A 23,273-nucleotide genomic window follows, 5' to 3' on the forward strand; every position below is an offset into this window, starting at 1 on the left:
TTCCGAGGCCCCAGAACCAATTACCATTTTTACTTAGACATATGTACTCGACATATGATGGTTTCAACAAATGATGGTTCTCCTGGAACCAATTAATATCATATGTTGAGGGACCACTGTATTCAGCAGATTTCTGCTCTGCAGGCTTCATCTTTAATTTTTTAATTTTTTCCAGAGCTGGTACAAGGAGGCTAACGTCTATGGTATCTGCCGTACAGTGCACATACACAGGGAGGGAGATCCTGTACATCTATGTCTCTGTACACCACATAAGTGAGTAGTCTAAACTGTGTATAAAGCCCTGGAGTGAAATCTCCTCCATAGACTTGTACTGCTTGTAGTTTGATCCCTGAGTGAGCTACAGCACAAACACTGAGCAGACACTTTATAAAAGTGGAAGACAATCTAGATGGGGGGTTCGGGGGATGAAAGTATCTTATTTACAGGAGAAAAACATTTTTGTCTCAAATATATTACAAGGTTTCTTATATTCACTTGTACTATTGATCGAGGCAAAGACTGGTGAAATGGCAGTGCCTATTTAATGAAAACATACCCATACCTAAGCACACAGCCAAGACAAAACAGGATCGGCGTAGGGACAACTCTGTGAAGGTCCTTCTGTCGCCCAGCCGGAGCCCAAACCCAATGGAACATCTCTGGAGAGACCTGAAAACATCTTCCACCGAGTGAGTACAGCTCTGGAGTATAATACAGGATATAACTCAGGATCAGTACAGGATAAGTAATGTAATGTATGTACACAGTGACCTCACCAGCAGAATAGTGAGTACAGCTCTGGAGTATAATACAGGATATAACTCAGGATCAGTACAGGATAAGTAATGTAATGTATGTACACAGTGACCTCACCAGCAGAATAGTGAGTACAGCTCTGGAGTATAATACAGGATATAACTCAGGATCAGTACAGGATAAGTAATGTAATGTATGTACACAGTGACCTCACCAGCAGAATAGTGAGTACAGCTCTGGAGTATAATACAGGATATAACTCAGGATCAGTACAGGATAAGTAATGTAATGTATGTACACAGTGACCTCACCAGCAGAATAGTGAGTACAGCTCTGGAGTATAATACAGGATATAACTCAGGATCAGTACAGGATAAGTAATGTAATGTATGTACACAGTGACCTCACCAGCAGAATAGTGAGTACAGCTCTGGAGTATAATACAGGATATAACTCAGGATCAGTACAGGATGTCATGTAATGTATGTACACAGTGATCTCACCAGCAGAATAGTGAGTACAGCTCTGGAGTATAATACAGGATATAACTCAGGATCAGTACAGGATAAGTAATGTAATGTATGTACACAGTGACCTCACCAGCAGAATAGAGAGTACAGCTCTGGAGTATAATACAGGATATAACTCAGGATCAGTACAGGATAAGTAATGTAATGTATGTACACAGTGACCCCACCAGCAGAATAGTGAGTACAGCTCTGGAGTGCTGACCAATTAGTTGCGGGTGTGGTCGTGCTTCAGCTGTGCTGTGTGTGTCTGCTGTGTCTCCTGAGCTCCAGGGAATTACCATCTGTTCCACCTGGGGCCTGCTTCCTCCTCCCCAGGGAGGGAGTGGGTTTCCAGGCATGAGTGAGGGAGGCGAGGCCCAGGCTTCTGCTCCTCGGAATAGGCCGCAGGGGAGCAGTAGAAGCCAGCAAGCGGCCGGAACATCGGAGGATTTGGGGGTGAGGCGTTCCACCAGGAGTCGCAGCAATGCTGCTCCAACTCCCCCCACAGAGGCGAAAAACTCCAAGGTGGGATCCTCCTTGGGAAAGCTGGGTGCTGCCAGTGGAAAGCTGGGTTCGTCCGGAAGAAGGCAGAGTACTCACGGAGGTGAAGCCGACCTCAGTGAGGAAGGCTGGGGAGTGCTGAGGACCCGGGAGTCTATTTCCACCTATACCTCCCGGGTAAAAAGTCACCTCCGTGAGTATGAAGACGCCTGTAAGGCCATCAGGAGGCTCCGAGAGGAACTGCGCTGTGCCCGTGCCCGTGCCAGAGCCAAGGTTAGTCCTAAACGGAAAAAAACTGAGATCCAGTCAGAGATAAAAAGACTTATGGCTGACATGCAAGTTTTGGAGGAGAGGAGAGCAGCATTACTGGAGAAGAGTGGTCCATTTAAAGAAAAATTGGAAAATGAGGAGCGCTTCAGGGTGACAGAAGAAGAAAAAAATAAAAGGTTGATGGGGCTGCAACCTGAGAGCCAGGTGGATGATGTGGAGGAGATGGAGGAAGAACAACAGCCAGATCCACCTGGTGGCCTGCGGCAACAGCAGCAGGCCCCGTACAGTGGGCCCCCTGCACAGCAGCCAGCATTATCACCTGCCGACTCAGGAGAGGACAGTGACAGCAGCTACCAGGGAGGGGCGCTAATGGCCCAGATCCGCATGCTGGAATCCCCAGTGTGTCCTCAGAACCTGGTGTTTGGAGATGAGCTCCCAAATGAGGCACCTGGGGGTAAGAAGAAAAAGACCAAGCCAAAGCAGCAAGAAGTGGTGAGTTACATCTACACCCCCCTCCCTGTATACCCTGAGTCGGCCGCAGGGTCAGCTCATTGTGCAAGCCCCGTTACCCAGCCCGTGTTCTCTGGTGGACTCGGTGCAAAGGTGCGGGGAGAGTACAAATACTGAAAGGGCGCAGAGCTCCATGCCTGTTTGCAGTAGCAGGGATGGAGCAGAGAAGGCATCGGCCGCAAGGCCGTACAGTGAGGGCGGCCCAGCGGTGGGCAGAGAGGCAGACTCCGGTGCTGTAGTTCGCTCCCCTGTGGGAGAGGGGGGTGACTCAGTGCCGGAGGTAATAAAGGGCATAACAGACACTCCCAAAAGTGAAGAAAAACGTTTGTTTTGCATTGGTGCCGCTGATCCCATTGATCAGCGGCGCCATGAAAAGACTGGAGATGATGCTGATGAGGCGGAGGGCACTAATAAGAACAGGGCTGGGGCCTCCTCTAGACCGGGCAAGCATGCTGCCCGGTCCCTTAAAGGGCCAGCGGAGGTTGTCCCAGCCCCAGTGCCCCGTGATGCTGAGGCAAAACAGGAAAAAACATCATCATCATCATCCTCGTTTCCCGGATTTGCTATTTCTGGTCCAGCCAGTGTGAATGAGAAGGTAAATGGGGGTGCGGGGTGTATGACTGGGGAGCGGATGGAGGTTAATGTTATTGGAGAAGGTGATTTTTCTGTTGCTGAAATTAGGGGTGGTGATGGGACTACAGATGAGGCTATGGGAAACAATGTTGTTGGGGGAAGTGCTAATGTTGTTATTGAGGATGGTGGGGATGTTGTCATTAGAAGTGGTGTAGGTGTAGGGTCTGGTCCGGTTGCCCCCCCAGTGGTGACAGATCATAGGAGTTATGCCAATGTCACTGCTGGGGGAAGTAGAATACTTTCCTCGTCTCCTGACTCTAGGGACGGTTTATTGCAGCGACGTCTCCTGGAAGCTCTGAAAAAGGGGGAAAGGTCGATTAATGTAGAGGGTAGAGCAGTTGATCTGTCCTTCTGGATAGAGAGACACGGTCTCTCTGCCTTCCGAGAGGAAAGAGGGGGCGATACTGTGTGGTCCCTCCCAACAGCCGGGGCAGGTAGTAACCGTAGGAATGTGGTCCGTCTTCGGTGGCAGGGCGAAGATATGTGTCCTTCAAGGACCAAAGTGGTTGAGCTCTTGCTAAAGATGGGCTTCAAGGCAGTTGATATCTTTGCCTTGATACATCCCTACGGTGCTCCTGAATTCGATATCAGTTTTGTTCGGCCAGAGGGGCTTGAGCTTTTCTGGTTGAATTATGAATTGGTAAAGAATGAGCCCGGCTGGCGAGACTTTGCCGTACAGGCATTGTCTCATCAAAACGAAATCAAGAGAGTGACCGTTTTGACCCGTAACGAATCACTCTCTTGTGTTGACATTATCACCTGGTTAGGACGGTATGGCGAGGTAATGGGGGTCCCGCAGAAGAACAGGGACGAGTTTGGCATCTGGTCAGGAGCCTGGACGTTTTTGGTAAAACTTAAACGTTCAGGAAATACAGTTACCCATATTCCATCCTCTGCCTTTCTCGGCAGGGATCGTATCCAAATTTTCTACCGGGGTCAGCCGAAGCTCTGTCACAGATGTGGTGACCCCACACACTTCAGTGCAAACTGTACGGTGCAGAAATGTGCCTTGTGTGGGGGTGTAGGCCATCTTGCCGCATCTTGTGCAGAGATTAGGTGTCACCTGTGTGGTGACTTAGGTCACCCATTCAGTCGTTGTCCTCGTTCTTTCGCTAATGCGGTCTTGTCCCCAGCGGGTGAAGATCACGAGCCGGAATCTGCTGGGGAGGGGACTAGCAGGGGTGGAGGAACTGAGGGGTCAGTGAGGAACAGCAAGAGAAAGACACCAGCCCAACTAAGACGTCTTGATAAACGCCAAAGGGATAGGGTGATGGGGAAAGCCCGGGTTACTGGGACGACCTCTCATTCTGTCCCAGAGGCCAACCTTGCTGCTGAGACCCTGAGGGATGGCGAGCTGAATGAGGAGGTCAGGAGGATCCAGAATGAGGAAGGTGCCATCTCCTCAGATAGCGTGGAGGAGGATGATATGGGATGGCAGAAGGAGACACGAAAGCGGGGTACAAGTAAAAAAAAAAAGGGAGATTTGAGATCTTCTCCCACCCTGGTCCAGGTGCCAAAGGAAGGCAAAACTGACTCCCCTCTGGTTGGCCTTTCCAATCGATTCCGACCCCTCAGGGACATCTCCTCCTCTTCTTCGGAAGGGGAGGATGAGGGGGAGGTGGCAGAGGGGCTTCCAGGGGGCGCCGAGTCCTCTTCCCCTGGGGAGGTTATGTCCTCGGGGGAAGGGACTGGCCTAGAATCCGGAGACGAGGAAAGTAAAACGACGTCTGGTGAGATGGACACTTCTATTTCTCTAAAGAGGGTGAAGAGTTCTTCTGATGTGGAGGGTGAGAAGGGGAGTGGGAAAAAGAAAGCTGTCTAACTCAATCACCCTTGATGGCGGCACCCTCTCCGTTGACTCTGGCATCTATTAATGTTGCCAGCATAAAGTCAGATACGGCTCGATTTGCGGCCTATGTTTTTTTTGCCCATATTAATGCTGATATTTTATTTTTGCAGGAGACCAGGCTAACAGATATGTCATCTATCTACAAGGCTAAAAGAGAGTGGAGGAATGGGCCCTCCTACTGGTCTCTTGGGGCCGAGCCGTATAGCGGAGTGGCGGTCCTTTTTACCGCAGCGGTAGAATGCCGACGGGTTATCGAGTTAGAAATGGGGAGGTGCCTGATCTTAGATGTCCTCATGAGGGGACAAGAACTTCGTCTTATTAACATCTACGGCCCACAGTCTAAGTGGGACCGGAAGTGCCTCTTTATGAGGATCAAGCCCTATCTTTTTACAAGTCGGCAGGTGGTCTTTGGAGGGGACTTTAATGCTGTCACGAGGCCCCAAGACAGGGGAGGTGCCAGAGACAAGCTGACTTATGATAGCGTCGCCCTTAATAGCATAGCGAGTGAGGCTCGCCTGGTGGATGTCCACATCCGGCACACCCCAGGCCACGCGGGATTCACCTATCATAGGGGTAGTTGTAGGTCTAGGATAGACAGGTTTTATTTAAAGGAGGAAGCCGTCTCTTCAGCAGTGTCTGTTGTTGAGGTGGAGTTCTCCGATCACTGTTTAATTTTGTTTTCTCTGAATGTCACAGAGACCCCCCGGATGGGCAGAGGCTATTGGAAGCTGAATTCGTCTCTCTTGGAAGAAGCGGAGATAAGACAGTCCTTTGAGGATTTTCTTCAGAGCCAGGTACCATTGCTGGGCCTTTGTAACAGTAAGTCAGAGTGGTGGGAGATCTTCAAGGAAAGGGTTGCGAGATTCTTCCGCCAGCTCTCGGGCCTCAGAAGCCTAAATAGGTACCGCTTGTACCAGGGCCTGAGGAAGAAACTTGAGAACCTTGTCTCGACTGGAGGTAGCCGAGAGGATATCTCCAGAGTGAAGTCCTTGCTGATGAAGTGCCAGTACGATAGGCACGCATCTTTGGTTTTTGAGAGGGATTACGGGAAGTACCGCTTGCCCGACCCTTACAGAAACTGCAAGATGTCAGTGAATAGTAAAATAGTCTCAGGACTGATTGATAGTACGGGATCCTTGAAAAGGTCCAGATCAGGGATCCTGGAGCTCGTCAGATCCTTCTACTCGCACCTCTTGGGAAGGAAGGATCTAGATCGAGATAAGGTATCAGCTTTCTTGGCTGAAACCATCCCTGAACCACGAGTAGACCCCTCTCTTGACGTTTTGACAGAGATGATCAGGGAAGAGGAAGTCAGGATGGCTATTGATGGGCTTGCCCTCAAGAAGTCACCCGGTCCGGATGGCTTAACATCTGAGTTCTATAAGACCTTTAAGGACACTTTGGTTCCCCTCTTGACTGCGGTTTTTAATGAGTGTCTATCCTCGGGCACTCTGCCAAAGTCAATGAGGAGGTCAGCGCTGATCATCCTGTCAAAGGGTAAAGACCCGTCCCACATTGAGAATTGGCGTCCCATAGCACTTCTCAATGCAGACAGAAAGATTCTGGCAAAAGTGCTGTTTAACCGGTTGGTGGAGTTTGCACCCCGGCTCCTTTCGGGGGCTCAGCATTGCTCTGTTCCGGGCCGCAGTACATTCAGTGCTGTGCTCAGTGTCCGAGAGGCTGTGGAGCAGGGTAGGGCTGGCCACTGGAAGGGGTACTTGCTGTCCTTGGATCAGGCAAAAGCGTTTGATCGGGTTAACCATGAGTACCTCTGGTCTGTCCTTCTGAGATATGGCCTGCCAGGGGGTTTTGTTGATTGGCTTAAGACCTTGTATGTAGGGGCAGAGAGTTTCCCGCTTGTGAATGGTTGGATTGGCCGCTCTTTTGAGGTTGGGTCTGGTGTCCGTCAGGGTTGTCCTTTGAGCCCTTTGCTGTACGTGTTTGCAATCGATCCTTTCCTTAGAAGGATTGGTTGTGGACTGTTGGCGGGGGTGAGAATGGACCTGGCGGTGCCGGATTCGGCTCTGAGGGTGGTAGCGTACGCTGATGATATCACCGTGTTTGTCTCCTCACAAGAGGAGGGCAGATGGTTGATGTCAGAGGTGGACCGCTACTCGGAGGTATCCGGGTCCAAGATCAATCAGGATAAGTGTGAGAGTCTCTGGCTGGGAGGGGGAGATCCTGATTTTAATCTCCCGGACGCCCTTCCAGAGCCCCAGGAATCCGCAAAAGTCCTCGGCATCGAATTTGGTCAAGGGGATTACCCCAAACAAAACTGGGACAGCAGGCTTAAGATCGCCGCTCAGAGGGTGGATCAGTGGAAGGGTTGGTCTTTGACCCTCCGGGAAAGGGTTAACCTGATGAAAACTTTCCTGCTCCCTTTGCTGATATATCTGGGCAGTGTATGCATGTTGCCAGAACCTCTTTGGACCCGGGTCTACAGTGTGTTCTTCCAAATGTTATGGGGGAATAGACTGAACCTAGTGAAGAGGGAGGTTACTTACCGTACGAGGAGACTAGGGGGGTTGTGTATGGTCAACCCTGTGGTGTTCCTAGTGAATACCTTTCTTAAGACCAATATAGCAAACCTCTGGTCAGAGAGGGCTCCTCCGTGGGTATCCTCCTGTAGGGGATGGTTTCGGCCTTTCTTCCAGGAATGGGAGACAGGAGGGCAAGTGAAGGATCTTCGCACACCACACGGGCATCTCCCGGCTTACGCTACCCCGGTTCTGAAGGTTATTCGTCGGTGGGGTCTGGGGATGTGGGAGATTAGGACTCTGTCAAGGAAATTCCTTGACAAGAGGGTCCTGTCTTCTCATTTCCAGAGGCCATTGGCGCTCAAGGACTGCCCAAGTCGGGATCTGGAGGTGGGTTTAGAGCTTTTGAATTCTATCAGGATCCCCTTGAAGTTTTGGGACTTGACTTGGCGCTGCTTCCACGGGAAACTGTGTGTGAGAGACAATCTGAAGTGCAGGAGCTCTGATGACCGGGGATGTCCCCGCGAAGAGTGTGGAGGCATGCTGGAAAGCATGGATCATTTTCTGCTTCATTGTCCCTTTAACACAGAGGTTTACAACAGGGTGGGCGCTTCCATTGGTTGGCCTCGGCTGGCCAGTCTCTCCTATGCGGAATGGGCCTATGGGGCATTCAGAAACCTTGGAGGCTGGGACCAGTGCACTTTATTCCTAGTCAGCTCAGTGGTCAGGTATTACACGTGGAACGCACGGTGTTTAGTGTCAACGCAGCGTAAAATCCTCCCTGTGGGTGAGGTGGTTAGGAACATTCTTGGTGACCTGGTGAAGGTGCGTTCTCTGGAGTACGAGAGGCTGGGTGCTGGCAGGGCCTCTCGTCTGTGGAGGGGCTCTGCCTTTAAAGTGCCTTAGCCTGTTGTCTCCCCCTGGTGGTGGGCTGATGCTGGCACATTAGTCTTTTTGTTTTGTGCTGTAGATATATGGTGATATAGGGCTTGCAGGCACTGAACTTGAGCTTTAGGGGATTGTGTGATTGAAAAGCCTTATTGTTGTTTGTTTTGTATAGTTTGTATTATTTTGTATATATTTGTTTTGTTTGTACATTTATGTATATGTGTATATATGTATATATATTGTTTTTTTTCTAGGGGTTGTGTTGTGTTGGGGTTTAGTGTTAGGTTGGGTGGTGGGTAGATGGGGGGAGGGGGGTTTCTGTGTGGGACCTTTTATTTAAAAAAAAAAAAAAAAATCCTGGACTGGTTCATGGACGTCTGTTATCATGTACTGGGGGCATGGGATGCGGGACCAGCTCAGGGCCAAAAAAAAAAATTAATAAATAAAAAAATTGTATATTCTGTTTTTCTGTTTGCGGTGTTTGTTGGTGGTTTGACACATATTTATTATTTTGGGTGGGGAAATGCAACCGGACCAGTTTTTTGTTATTATTGTTGTTATTATTATTACTGTAAGTATTATTATTATTGTAGAGTGTTTAGTAGTTGTTGTTATTATAGCGGTGTGTTTGGTGAGAATGAGGCTGGACCAGAAGATACTTGGTTGGACATTTTTGGACTAATATGGACTCATTTTTGTATATATTATACAGGTGTATGTTGTTTGTATTATTGTTATGGTGATGTTCGTTCTTTTTGTAATGTTTTATATTTTTTAATAAAAGATCTACAGGATATAACTCAGGATCAGTACAGCATGTCATGTAATGTATGTACACAGTGACCTCACCAGCAGAATAGTGAGTACAGCTCTGGAGTATAATACAGGATATAACTCAGGATCAGTACAGGATAAGTAATGTAATGTATGTACACAGTGACCCCACCAGCAGAATAGTGAGTACAGCTCTGGAGTATAATACAGGATATAACTCAGGATCAGTACAGGATAAGTAATGTAATGTATGTACACAGTGACCCCACCAGCAGAATAGTGAGTACAGCTCTGGGGTATAATACAATATATAACTCAGGATCAGTACAGGATAAGTAATGTAATGTATATACACAGTGACCTCACCAGCAGAATAGTGAGTACAGCTCTGGGGTATAATACAGGATATAACTCAGGATCAGTACAGGATAAGTAATGTAATGTATGTACACAGTGACCTCACCAGCAGAATAGTGAGTACAGCTCTGGAGTATAATACAGGATATAACTCAGGATCAGTACAGGATAAGTAATGTAATGTATGTACACAGTGACCCCACCAGCAGAATAGTGAGTACAGCTCTGGAGTATAATACAGGATATAACTCAGGATCAGTACAGGATAAGTAATGTAATGTATGTACACAGTGACCCCACCAGCAGAATAGTGAGTACAGCTCTGGAGTATAATACAGGATATAACTCAGGATCAGTACAGGATAAGTAATGTAATGTATGTACACAGTGACCTCACCAGCAGAATAGTGAGTACAGCTCTGGAGTATAATACAGGATATAAATCGAGATTTTCCTAGCTTGTGACGGAAAATATTAGTTATATGAAGACAGGAGGCGAGTATCTTATGCATTATTCTTTCTTTAATAATGCCCATAGCAGAACACTTAGGTAATGAACTCAATAAAAGAAAAAACTACAACTCCCAGCAGTCCTAGAACCACAGAAGCCACTCCTCGCCTGTAGCCCCTATATAAGGACTGCCCACGTATAGATCCTCCTCTTTCTTCATGCGAATAGGAACCGCACAGAAACGACTCCATCCGGATATCTTCAACGGTCCGCAACCTTCGGCCCTTCGACCCAGAGCAGCAAAAGCCCAGAGGTCAAGGAAGGCCTAACTTCGTCCCAACGGGGACTGTAGAGAACCCAAACAGCTGGAAAACTGACAGGTCAACCGAACTCAGGAAAAACCGCCTCTGCGTTCAATATCCTGCAAAGAGAATAAAGAGTCGTAACAGGGTGGGTAGGGAGGGAAGATACTCGCCTCCTGTCTTCATATAACTAATATTTTCCGTCACAAGCTAGGAAAATCTAGATTTATATATCAGACAGGAGGCTCATATCTTATGCAAGTTCAAAGCTAACAACTAGCGATGACAGCAATAAACAACAATCGACTAGAGCATTATAGTACTGACATGGACACGTGATCCTCCGGCCTGAAATAAAATGGCGAAAGGTGGTCTCTGAAGACCAATCAGCCGCCAGCAATGTCAGAGAGGGAGCCCCCTGCTGTGACTATCTTAGTAGCCATAGCTCCCCTGGAGGAGTGAGCTCCAAACAGAGATACGTCAATACCCGCCATATCCATGGCAGAACGCACCCATCGCGCCAGAGTAGCAGAGGTAACTGGGTGATGCGGTCTGACGTAAGATACAAGGAGCTGAGAGAAATCCGGAGAATGCAGATCCGCCGTCTTCGATTCGTACGCCTGCAAGCAACGAACAACGCAAAGCCGCGGGTGAGCGGGGAAAAATGGGTAAAAGACCGAGTGAATACCCGTCTTGGTCCTACGGACCACCGAAAATTTGACACCCTGAGGCGAAAATTGTCGCCTAGAGATGTCCAAAGCCTTCACGTCCAAGACACGATGGACACCAAACATAGAAGGACCGTTAGTTTATAAGACAACAACTTCAAGGAAAGTTCGTCATTGTCCTCCCACAAGGCAAACATATCGAGTAACCTGGAGACATCCCAGGTTGAATGATACCTAGGCCTAGGGGGACGTGTAAATTTTATGCCGCGCAAAAGTCTACAAACCAGCGGGTGTTTGCCGATTGGCAAAGAGTCCACTGGGCAATGGTAAGCCGAAATCGACGACCGATATACATTAATGGAACTATAGGATTTGCCGGATTCAAAAGAATCCGCCAAGTAGTTCACCACTACAGACACAGGTGCATGTATGGGATCAACCTGTCGTTGATCACACCAACGAACCCAGAGTCTCCAGGCTGATCGATATGCCGATCTAGTCCCGGGGGCCCAGGCCAGGGCGAGGAGATCCCTAGCTGATCTTGAAAGGACTTGATCCGCGTCCGAGACCCCGAAACCAACCACGCTAGGAGCGGCAGGTTGCCCTCTACTACCAGAGGGTGGAGACCCCTGGTCGGGTTGGTGAGAAGGTGTAGAATTTGGGGTAACAGTCTGGGATAGTCCACGGCCATCCCCAGAATGAGAGGAAACCATGGTTGTGTCGGCCACCAAGGTGTGATCAGCACAACCGTCGCTCTCTGGTTCGTCGTGTGTAGGAGAACCCTGGGGATTAACTGGAAGGGAGGAAAGGCATAATGCGTTCCCCTCGGCCAGACGAGACGGAGAGCGTCTACCGCAGATGCCTCTGGATCCGGCCTCCAGCTGAAGAAATTAGGCAGTTGGTGGTTGAGGCGGGAAGCGAAAAGGTCCACGTGTAACGGGCCCCAAAGGTGCCTCAACTGCAGTAAAATGGGGTGATCCAGCCGCCAGTCGCTGGAATCGAGAAGGTAGCGAGAATTCCAGTCGGCCACCGTGTTGGAGACCCCTGGAATGTACTCTGCTACCGGGATAATGTTGCGGGCAAGGCAGAAGTGCCAGAAATCCTTGGCAAGATCCGCCAGGATCCTGGATCTGGTGCCCCCCAAGCGGTTAACATACTGAACCGCTGCCACGTTGTCCATGCGTAATAACACACAACAATTGGACGAACGAGGCATGAAGCTCCTGACGGCAAAAAATGCCGCCAATAGCTCCAATGCATTGATATGCAGGTCGCCCTCCATGACGGACCAGGTCCCTCCTGTGGAAATCTCCCCGCATCGAGCGCCCCAGCCAAGACGGCTCGCGTCCGACTCTATGATGATGTCCGGACAGGGGTTGAAAATGGTCTTGCCGTTCCATTCGACGGCATGACGAAGCCACCAATGCAACTCTTCGATAGCCGCCGGACAAAGGGGTACCTTGTCTGCGTATCTGAGGCCCTGGCGCAGATGAAGGATCTTGAGCCTTTGAAGGGCTCGGTAGTGCAAGGGGGCCGGAAAGATAGCCTGGATGGAAGCCGCCAGGAGTCCCACCAGGCGCGCCAGGATCCGCAATGATAAGCAACCTTTGCGTAAAACCGCCCTGATTTCCTTGCGAATCAGGGCAAGTTTGGCCTTGGGGAGCCGTAGCATTGCGCGATTGGTGTCCACCAAGAAACCCAGGAATTCCATCTCCTGAGCTGGGATCAGGACCGACTTTGCTCGGTTGACTATGAAGCCCAGAGAATGCAGTAACGATATCGTCCATGACATGTGAAGGGAGGCCTGAGCCTTGGAACGGGCCATGATAAGAAGGTCGTCTAGGTAGATGATCAGGCGAACCCCCCTGCTCCTCAGAGCCGCCACCACCGGTTTCATCAGTTTGGTGAAACACCACGGGGCGGACGATAGGCCGAACGGGAGGCAAGTAAATTTCCACATGTGGCCTTGCCAAAGGAAGCGGAGGAACTGTTGTGATTCCGGGTGAATAGGGACGGTGAGGTAGGCATCCTTCAAGTCTACCTTCACCAGCCAGTCTCCTGGTAGTAAGAGATCCCGGAGGGAATGAATCCCCTCCATCTTGAAATGGCGATACGTGACATGTTGGTTTAGGTCTCTCAGGTTTATGACCGGGCGGTAGCCGCCTCCTTTTTTCCTCACTAGGAAAAGGTTGCTTATGAATCCTAGGGAAGATGGGTCGGACTCCATGATCGCGTGTTTGGACAGGAGATCTCGAACCTCGCTGTCTATGAGGGTGGCGTTCTGATCTGAAAACCTGATAGGGGTTGGAATCACCCCCAGAACTGGCAAGGAGAGGAGCTCTATGCGAAACCCCTGAACTGTCTGAAGAATCCACGCGTCTGCCGTAATCGCAGACCAGGCGTGGGTAAAATACATCAATCGCCCCCCCACAGGTATGTGAGAATGTGGGATGTAAGGTACACTCACCGGTAGAAGGACGGGAACGGGGGTATCCACGTCCGCCACGGCCTCTCCAGGGTCGACCTCGGGGAGGGAAGAATGGTGATGGCTGAACCACTGGTACGGTGTAGGACGGAGGAGCCTGGGGATACTGGTATTGGGCAAAGGGTCTGCCCTGTGGCCTATAGGGTGCAGAACGGCCGGCAGATTGGCCTCTACTTCTGCCGGCCCGGGTAAAAATTTTATTGGACCCCGCTTTCTTTAGGGAAGTTTGGGCCTTGTCTAAGCCGGTAAAAAGGCAGACGAATCGGTTGATATCCTTCATAAGACTGTCCCCAAAAAGCATGCCTGCTGCCGAAGGACCAGGTTCAGTCTCGGCCAGGTGGGATAGTTGGGGATCGAGACGCATCAGGATCGACCGGCGCCTCTCAACTGAGCAGGTGGTATTAGCAGTACCTGCTAGGCAAATGGCTCTCTGGGCCCACCCACGGAGTTGACGGATGTCAACGGGCTGATCCGTCGCTACAGCATGTTCAGATAAATTAAGGATTTTAGTGAGAGGGCCCATCAAATCAAGGATACGCTCCTGAATAGTTTTGAAGGAGCGTTCAATTCCTTTCTTAGGAAATTTACCTGATTTTATCAAGTATTTAGTCAGGATGGGGTCCACCTCGGGAGTAACCACCACTTTATTGGGGATAAAGGGTCAAGGGCATTCAGCCCTCAGCTTATTACGGCTTGATCTATCAAGGGATTTACGAGCCCAAAGTTCCACATATTGGGCCACGTGGGGGAGTGGAGACCAGTCGCCCGATCTCGGATGGGAGATCGCATCTGGGTGAAAAAGGGGTTCTCCTAGGGCATCTAGGATGACATTGCCCTGCGTGGCAGGGTTGGCGTCGGAGTCGAGCGCCGTATCCCCAGCATCCTCGTCAATATCGGGGTTGGACTCATGGTCCTCAGACTCATGGGATGAACCCGAAGAATCCTCAGTAGAGGAGTCTACATAGGAGTCGGGTTTGGCCCGTCTAGCAGACTTATGCCTCTTGCCATGTAACTCCCCGAGGCCCAGGGGTCGCGCGGAGTCTGAAGAATGCTGGGGTTGACAGACCGGGGTAGGGGCTGTCCGGAGCATATTATTATCTTCCCCTGCCGGGGAGTCAGAGGTATGCTTCCTTTTATGGGAAGCCTTGCCCTTTTTTACATGCGGATCCCCGCCATGAAGTGGAGGGACTGACCCATTGGAACCCGGTTGCTGCGGGCCAGAGGGTACTATGGTCGCCAGGGCTGCTTGGACAGACTTGTTAATTAAGTCCTGGATCTGGGTGGCGGTCATAAACTGCGCCGTATCCAGGGAGAGAGCTTACCCTCTGAGGGGAGCAGATGAAGGTTCATCAGCCATATTAAATACCCTGTTAAATAGTGCAAAGAATTTGGGCAGTGACTGAGGGGTTAAATATATATTGAACCCAACTTGCACAGCTAGAATCCTAAGTAGTTGGAATAAATTCCGTTTCCCACAAAAGATCTATAGATAGGGTTTTGGAAAAAACTGCACTACCTACAAGAACACAGTACAGGCTCCGTCCTCCACACCGCTAGCGTTGCACTGGCGCCGCGGTAGGAGGGGAGCCCAAAGTCCCTGTACCCAGGAGACGAAGTCTCGCGAGACTACGTCCCTCTGGGCCCTGATAGGAGGACGCAGGAGCGCTTCCCTATGACGCGCAGAAACGCCGCCCCCTCCCGAGCGCAGGCCGCAATGAGAAGCGGCCAATGCCGAGAATACTCCGCCCCTAGGCCGCGCGCGCGAACTCGGGACGAAGAAGAAGGCGCAAAATGGCGAAAAGGTGGGGGGGGGGGGGAGGGGAAAGTGAAATAGGAATGAGCGGAGGACGAGAGGTGTCGGAACGGTGACAGAGAGAGAAACCCAGTACCGGGAGTCTCCGGCGTTCGGGCGAAAGCGAAAATAGGAGAGAAAACAAGGAGCAGAAATGAGGCCTGTGAGTACTTAATCACTTGGAAAAAGTACTACACTAGGTCCAGATATAGAATAATAATACTAATAATAATACAATAATAATAATAACAGATATATAAAACAGATAGAAGTAATATATAGAGTACACTTATCTTGGGTCTGCTATGAGCAGAAAGAAAGAGGAGGATCTATACGTGGGCAGTCCTTATATAGGGGCTACAGGCGAGGAGTGGCTTCTGTGGTTCTAGGACTGCTGGGAGTTGTAGTTTTTTCTTTTATTGAGTTGATTACCTAAGTGTTCTGCTGTGGGCATTATTAAAGAAAGAATAATGCATAAGATATGAGCCTCCTGTCTGATATATAACTCAGGATCAGTACAGGATAAGTAATGTAATGTATGTACACAGTGATCTCACCAGCAGAATAGTGAGTACAGCTCTGGGGTATAATACAGGATATAACTCAGGATCAGTACAGGATAAATAATATAATGTATGTACACAGTGACCTCACCAGCAGAATAGTGAGTACAGCTCTGGAGTATAATACAGGATATAACTCAGGATCAGTGCAGGATAAGTAATGTAATGTATGTACACAGTGATCTCACCAGCAGAATAGTGAGTACAGCTCTGGGGTATAATACAGGATATAACTCAGGATCAGTACAGGATAAGTAATATAATGTATGTACACAGTGACCTCACCAGCAGAATAGTGAGTACAGCTCTGGAGTATAATACAGGATATAACTCAGGATCAGTACAGGATAAGTAATGTAATGTATGTACACAGTGATCTCACCAGCAGAATAATGAGTACAGCTCTGGGGTATAATACAGGATATAACTCAGGATCAGTACAGGATAAGTAATGTAATGTATGTACACAGTGATTCCACCAGCAGAATAGTGAGTGCAGCTCTGGAGTATAATACAGGATATAACTCAGGATCAGTACAGGATAAGTAATGTAATGTATGTACACAGTGACCTCACCAACAGAATAGTGAGTACAGCTCTGGAGTATAATACAGGATATAACTCAGGATCAGTACAGGATCAGTAATGTAATGTATGTACAAAGTGATCTCACCAGCAGAATAGTGAGTGCAGCTCTGGAGTATAATACAGGATATAACTCAGGATCAGTACAGGATAAGTAATGTAATGTATGTACACAGTGACCTCACCAACAGAATAGTGAGTACAGCTCTGGAGTATAATACAGGATATAACTCAGGATCAGTACAGGATCAGTAATGTAATGTATGTACAAAGTGATCTCACCAGCAGAGTAGTGAGTACAGCTCTGGAGTCTGGCCACTAGAGGGAGCATCTTCCTGTGAGTCTGCTGAGTGTGGAGGAAGTCGTTTGCTGGATTGTTTGGTGTGTGTGCGCTCTGAGCTCTGCCGTGTCATCTGTGCCGGACAGCGTTCTTCCTTCCCCAGAGGGAGAGCGTGTGTTCAGGCATGAGTGAGGAGAGGAGAACCCCAACACCTGCCCCCCGAATCAGGTCCGCGGGGGGCAGGGGGAGCCAGCGACCAGGTGTGGAGGGACCAGCGTCAGGAAGTGCATCAGAGGTCTCCGGGTTGAGGCGCTCTGCCAGGAGGTGCAGCGATGCATCTCCAGCCACCCCTGAACCCGTAGAGACAAAGAGCAGCCGCAAGGCTGGCCCTGCAAGTTGTGGGACTACAAGTGCAAGAAGTTCCGGAAGCACAGGTACTGTGACAACAAGGCTTGACAATGTGGACTGTGATACTCCTCCTGGTGCAAAGCTAAATGCCCACGGATGTGTGGAGGAGGATTGGGGGATGCCTAGGGCCCGGGAGTCTGGAGTCCCCCATAACTCTCGTGTGGCAGAACACATCCGTGGATATGAGGAAGCAAGGGGCAGCTTGTATAGGCTCCAGGAGGAGGTACGGGAAGCAAAAGCCCTGATGGAAACTGCGGCGAAACGACAGAAAGCTGAGCTGTCAGCCCGGATTAAACAGCTGAAAAATGAAATAAGGATACTGGAGAAGAAGAGAACTTTTATTTTAGAGAACAGCGGGCCATTTAGGGAAAAACTTTTAAATGAAGACCGCTTTCATACAATGGAGAGAGAGAAGCAGAGACGGCTGAGGGGGCTTCAGCCACGGGTGGAGGAGGAAGGGGACGCTGCGGAGGCCGATAATGTTGAGCCAAATCCACCCGGGGGTCTGCAACATCTGACCCCATACAGTGGGCTCCCTGCAGGGCAAGTGGCGATGTCATCTGGCCGTGGCTCTGGCGGTTCGGGGGATGAGAGCAGCACCAGTCACCAGGGAGGGGCGCTGATGGCCCAGATCCAGCTCCTAGAGTCCCCAGGTCGCCTCCAGGACTTCACGTTTGGGGATGAGTTACCAGAGGAGGCACCTGGGGGAAGGAAAAAGAAGCTAAAGAAGACCAAGCTCCAGGAGCAGGTAACATTTGTATATACCCCCCTCCCTGAGCCCCCCGGACTGGCCGCAGGGTCAGCTCACTGTGTGAACCCCATTTCTCAGCCCAGCCTGAGTTCTGCTGTGGACTCAGTGCAGGAGAGTGGGGAGAGTATGGAGTCTAGTGTGGCGGTGAGCTCCATCGCTGTTTGTAGTAACAGTGGTGGAGCAGACAATGTATCGGCTGTGAGGTCGGACAGTGATATTTGCCCAGCGATGGGCATGGATGGCTCTGGCACATTGGGCTGCTCCCTAACGGGAGGGGGGGGCAGCTTTGTGCCAGAGTCAGCTGCGGGAGCTCCGGTGGCTCTGAGCGTTGGCACTGCTGTTCCTTTGGAGCAGCGGTGTCATCGTGAAAGAGCTGCTGGGGCCAAGATGTCTTCGCCTCCCAGAAAGACTGGACTAAAACCTTTATTTTGTATTGGCGCCGCTTATCCAGAACAGCGGCGCCCAGGAGCAGAAAACTCCAGTACTGATGAGGCGGAGGGTACCAGTAAAAACAGGCCTGGGGCCACTAATAAACAGGCTAGGCAGGCTTCCCGGTCCTTGTATAAAGGACCGGTGACCTGTCCTGTGGTGGTGGCTCCAGCTCTGGTACCCAGTGATGCTGATGGTACACTATCTGCACCAGAACGCACCGGTCCAGCCAGTATGAATGAGGAGGTTAATGTTGGAGTGAATTGTAGCATGGGCTGTAGCACGGGTGGAGGTATGGGGGGCACATCAGCTAAAACAGGCAATAATGGTGTGAGTATGGATTATGTGGAGGAGGGTGGTGAAGGGGCACAGATTAGTGGTGGGGATGTAGGGCCTGGTCCAGTTGCACCCCCAGCGGTGGCAGCACCGGTACGCAGCTACGCAAATGTCACCGCTGGGGGGAGGGGGGCACCTTCCTCGTCTTCTGGCTCTGGGGGGGGCAATTTGCAGCAGCGTCTCCTGGGGGCCTTAAGGAGAGGGGAGAGATCAATCAATGTAGAGGGTAGGGAGGTTGATCTATCCTTTTGGATAGAAAGACATGGTCTTTCAGCCTTCCGAGAGGAAAGAGGGGGGGATACTGTGTGGTCCCTCCCAACAGCCGGGCCAGGTGGTCTCCGAAGGAATGTGGTCCGGCTGAGGTGGAGAGGCAGTGATACATGTCCTCCAAGATCTAAAGTTGTTGAGCTTCTGCTGAAGTTGGGCTTTAAGGCAGCTGACATCTACGCCTTAATACATCCTTATGGTACCCCTGAGTTCGATATCAGCTTTGTTCGGCCAGAGGGGCTTGAGCTCTTCTGGTCAAATTATGAGCTGGTAAAGAATGAGCCCGGCTGGCGAGACTTTGCCATTCAGGCGGTGTCTCGCCAAAACAATGTCAAGAAAGTGACCGTTTTAACCCGTAACGAATCACTTTCTTGTATTGACATCATGACGTGGCTAGGTCGGTATGGAGAGGTGGTGGAGGTCCCAAAAAAGAACAGGGATGAATATGGCATCTGGTCAGGGGCCTGGACGTTTATGGTCAAGCTTAAGCTTTCAGGAAACACCGTTACCCATATACCATCTGCGACCTTCCTCGGAAGGGATCGTATCCAGATCTTCTACCAGGGTCAGCCGAAGCTCTGTCACAGATGTGGTGACCCCACACATTTTAGTGCCAATTGCACTGTGCAGAAGTGCACTCTGTGTGGGGAAATAGGCCATCTCGCTGCATCTTGTGCAGAGATTAGGTGTCACCTGTGTGGTGACTTAGGTCACCCATTCAGTCGCTGCCCTCGTTCCTTTGTCAACGCGGTTGTTGCCCCAGTGGGGGTAAGCCATGAGGTGAACTCTGCTGGGGGGATGGCTGGCGGGGATGAAGGGGTGCAGGGGCCAGGGAAGAAAAGTAAGCAGAAGACGCCTGCCCAACTGAGGCGTCTCAAGAAGCGTCAAAGGGATAGGGAGATTCGGGAGTCACTGGAGCATCAGCCAGCTGAGGTGGCTTCTGATCCTGTCCCTGCGACCAGTGTTACTGCTGAGGCCCTGGGGGATAGTGAACTGGATGAGGAGACTGGAAGGATCCACAAAGAGGAGGATACTGTCTCCTCGCTGTCCTCCCATGGTGAGAGCGTGGATGAGGACAGAGGGAGATGGGCAGAAACAAAGCGGGGTACTCGGAGGAATAAGAAAAAGGGAGATTTAAAATCTTCTCCCACCCGCCAGATGCCAAAGGAAGGTACAACTGACCCCCCTCTGATTGGTCTCTCCAACCGGTTCCGAGCCCTCCGCGACATTTCCTCTTCAGAGGAGGAGGCTGGGGGTGAGGTTCCGGATGTTGCGGTGGGGCCCACAGGGGACCCTGAGTCCTCTCTCCCTGGGGAACCTATGTCTTCAGGGGGGGGGACTGGCTCAGAGTCAGGGGACGAGGAAAATGTAAATAAAGGGAAAATGGACACATCCATCTCACTAAAAAGGGGTAAACCATCATCTGATGAGGAGGGTGGTGGGGTGGATGGGAAGGATGGTGGGAAAAAGAAAGCTGTCTAACTCAATCACCCTTGATGGCGGCACCCTCTCCGTTGACTCTGGCATCCATTAATGTTGCCAGCATAAAGTCAGATACGGCTCGATTTGCGGCCTATGATTTTTTTGCCCATATTAATGCTGATATTTTATTTTTGCAAGAGACCAGGCTAACAGATATGTCATCTATCTACAAGGCTAAAAGAGAGTGGAGGAATGGGCCCTCCTACTGGTCTCTTGGGGCCGAGCCGTATAGCGGAGTGGCGGTCCTTTTTACCGCAGCGGTAGAATGCCGACGGGTTATCGAGTTAGAAATGGGGAGGTGCCTGATCTTAGATGTCCTCATGAAGGGACAAGAACTTCGCCTTATTAACATCTACGGCCCACAGTCTAAGTGGGACCGGAAGTGTCTCTTTATGAGGATCAAGCCCTATCTTTTTACAAGTCGGCAGGTGGTCTTTGGAGGGGACTTTAATGCTGTCACGAGGCCCCAAGACAGGGGAGGTGCCAGAGACAAGCTGACTTATGATAGCGTCGCCCTAAATAGCATAGCGAGTGAGGCTCGCCTGGTGGATGTCCACATCCGGCACACCCCAGGCCACGCGGGATTCACCTATCATAGGGGTAGTTGTAGGTCTAGGATAGATAGGTTTTATTTAAAGGAGGAGGCCGTCTCTTCAGCAGTGTCTGTTGTTGAGGTGGAGTTCTCCGATCACTGTTTAATTTTGTTTTCTCTGAATGTTACAGAGACCCCCCGGATGGGCAGAGGCTATTGGAAGCTGAATTCGTCTCTCTTGGAAGAAGCGGAGATAAGACAGTCCTTTGAGGATTTTCTTCAGAGCCAGGTACCATTGCTGGGCCTTTGTAGCAGTAAGTCAGAGTGGTGGGAGATCTTCAAAAAAAGGGTTGCGAGATTCTTCCGCCAGCTCTCAGGCCTCAGAAGCCTAAACAGGTACCGTTTGTACCAGGGCCTGAGGAAGAAACTTGAGCACCTTGTCTCGACTGGAGGTAGTCGTGATGATATCTCCAGAGTGAAATCCTTGCTGATGAGGTGTCAGTACGATAGGCACGCATCTTTGGTTTTTGAGAGGGATTACGGGAAGTACCGCTCGCCCGACCCTTACAGAAACTGCAAGATGTCAGTGAATAGTAAGGTAGTCTCAGGACTGATTGATAGTACGGGATCCTTGAAAAGGTCCAGATCAGGGATCTTGGAGGTCGTCAGATCCTTTTACTCGCACCTCTTGGGAAGGAAGGATCTAGATCGGGATAAGGTGTCAGCTTTCTTGGCTGAAACCATCCCTGAACTAGGAGTAGACCCCTCTCTTGACGTTTTGACAGAGATGATCCGGGAAGAGGAAGTCAGGATGGCTATTGATGGGCTTGCCCTCAAGAAGTCACCCGGTCCAGATGGCTTAACATCTGAGTTCTATAAGACCTTTAAGGACACTTTGGTTCCCCTGTTGACCGAGGTATTTAATGAGTGTCTATCCTCGGGCACTCTGCCAAAGTCAATGAGGAGGTCAGCGCTGATCATCCTGTCAAAGGGTAAAGACCCGTTCCACATTGAGAATTGGCGTCCCATAGCGCTTCTCAATGTGGACCGAAAGATTCTGGCAAAAGTGCTGTTTAACCGGCTGGTGGAGTTTGCACCCCGGCTCCTTTCGGGGGCTCAGCATTGCTCTGTTCCGGGCCACAGTACATTTAGTGCTGTGCTCAGTGTCCGAGAGGCTGTGGAGCAGGGTAGGGCTGGCCACTGGAAGGGGTACTTGCTGTCCTTGGATCAGGCAAAAGCGTTTGATCGGGTTAACCATGAGTACCTCTGGTCTGTTCTTCTGAGATATGGCCTGCCGGGGGGGTTTGTTGATTGGCTTAAGACCTTGTACGCAGGGGCAGAGAGTTTCCCGCTTGTGAATGGTTGGATTGGCCGCTCTTTTGAGGTTGGGTCTGGTGTCCGTCAGGGTTGTCCTTTGAGCCCGTTGCTGTACGTGTTTGCAATTGATCCTTTCCTTAGGAGGATTGATTGTGGACCGTTGGCGGGGGTGAGAATGGACCTGGCGGTGCCGGATTTGGCTCTGAGGGCGGTAGCGTATGCTGATGATGTCACCGTGTTTGTCTCCTCACAAGAGGAGGGCAGATGGGTGATGTCAGAGGTGGACCGCTACTCGGAGGCATCCGGGTCCAAGATCAACCGGGATAAGTGCGAGAGTCTCTGGCTGGGAGGGGGAGATCCTAATTTTGATCTCCCGGACGCCCTTCCAGAGCCCCAGGAATCTGCAAAAGTTCTCGGCATCGAATTTGGCCAAGGGGATTACCCCAAACAAAACTGGGACAGCAGGCTTAAGATCGCCGCTCAGAAGGTGGATCAGTGGAAGGGTTGGTCTTTGACCCTCCGGGAAAGGGTTAACCTGATCAAAACATTCCTGCTCCCTTTACTGATATACCTGGGCAGTGTATGCATGTTGCCAGAACCTCTTTGGGCCCGGGTCTACAGTGTGTTCTTCCAAATGTTATGGGGGAACAGACTGAACCTAGTGAAGAGGGAGGTTACTTACCGTACAAGGAGACTAGGGGGGTTGTGTATGGTCAACCCTGTGGTATTCCTAGTGAATACCTTTCTTAAGACCAATATAGCAAACCTCTGGTCAGAGAGGGCTCCTCCGTGGGTATCCTCCTGTAGGGGATGGTTTTGGCCTTTCTTCCAGGAATGGGAGACAGGAGGGCAAGTGAAGGATCTTCGCACACCACACGGGCATCTCCCGGCTTACGCTACCCCGGTTCTGAAGGTTATTCGTCGGTGGGGTCTGGGGATGGGGGAGATTAGGACTCTGTCGAGGAAATTCCTTGACAAGAGGGTCCTGTCTTCTCATTTCCAGAGGCCATTGGCGCTCAAGGACTGCCCAAGTCGGGATCTGGAGGTGGGTTTAGAGCTTTTGAATTCTATCAGGATCCCCTTGAAGTTTTGGGACTTGAC

At 50.5% G+C, this 23,273-nt stretch overlaps 1 protein-coding gene across 1 annotated transcript; it reads left to right on the forward strand.

Annotated features, from left to right (window-relative positions):
• Nucleotides 1–16,687: 16,687 nt before the first annotated feature.
• Nucleotides 16,688–22,769, forward strand: LOC130360892 (uncharacterized). Its single transcript, XM_056563447.1, has 2 exons — nt 16,688–17,806; nt 21,047–22,769. Exons 1-2 carry the CDS (start codon nt 16,835–16,837, stop codon nt 21,080–21,082), a joined length of 1,008 nt encoding a protein of 335 aa, XP_056419422.1. The 5' UTR covers nt 16,688–16,834; the 3' UTR covers nt 21,083–22,769.
• The last annotated feature ends 504 nt before the right edge of the window (nt 22,770–23,273 follow it).

This window comes from Hyla sarda, chromosome 3, assembly GCF_029499605.1.
Source record: "Hyla sarda isolate aHylSar1 chromosome 3, aHylSar1.hap1, whole genome shotgun sequence".
Lineage (NCBI taxonomy): Eukaryota > Metazoa > Chordata > Amphibia > Anura > Hylidae > Hyla > Hyla sarda.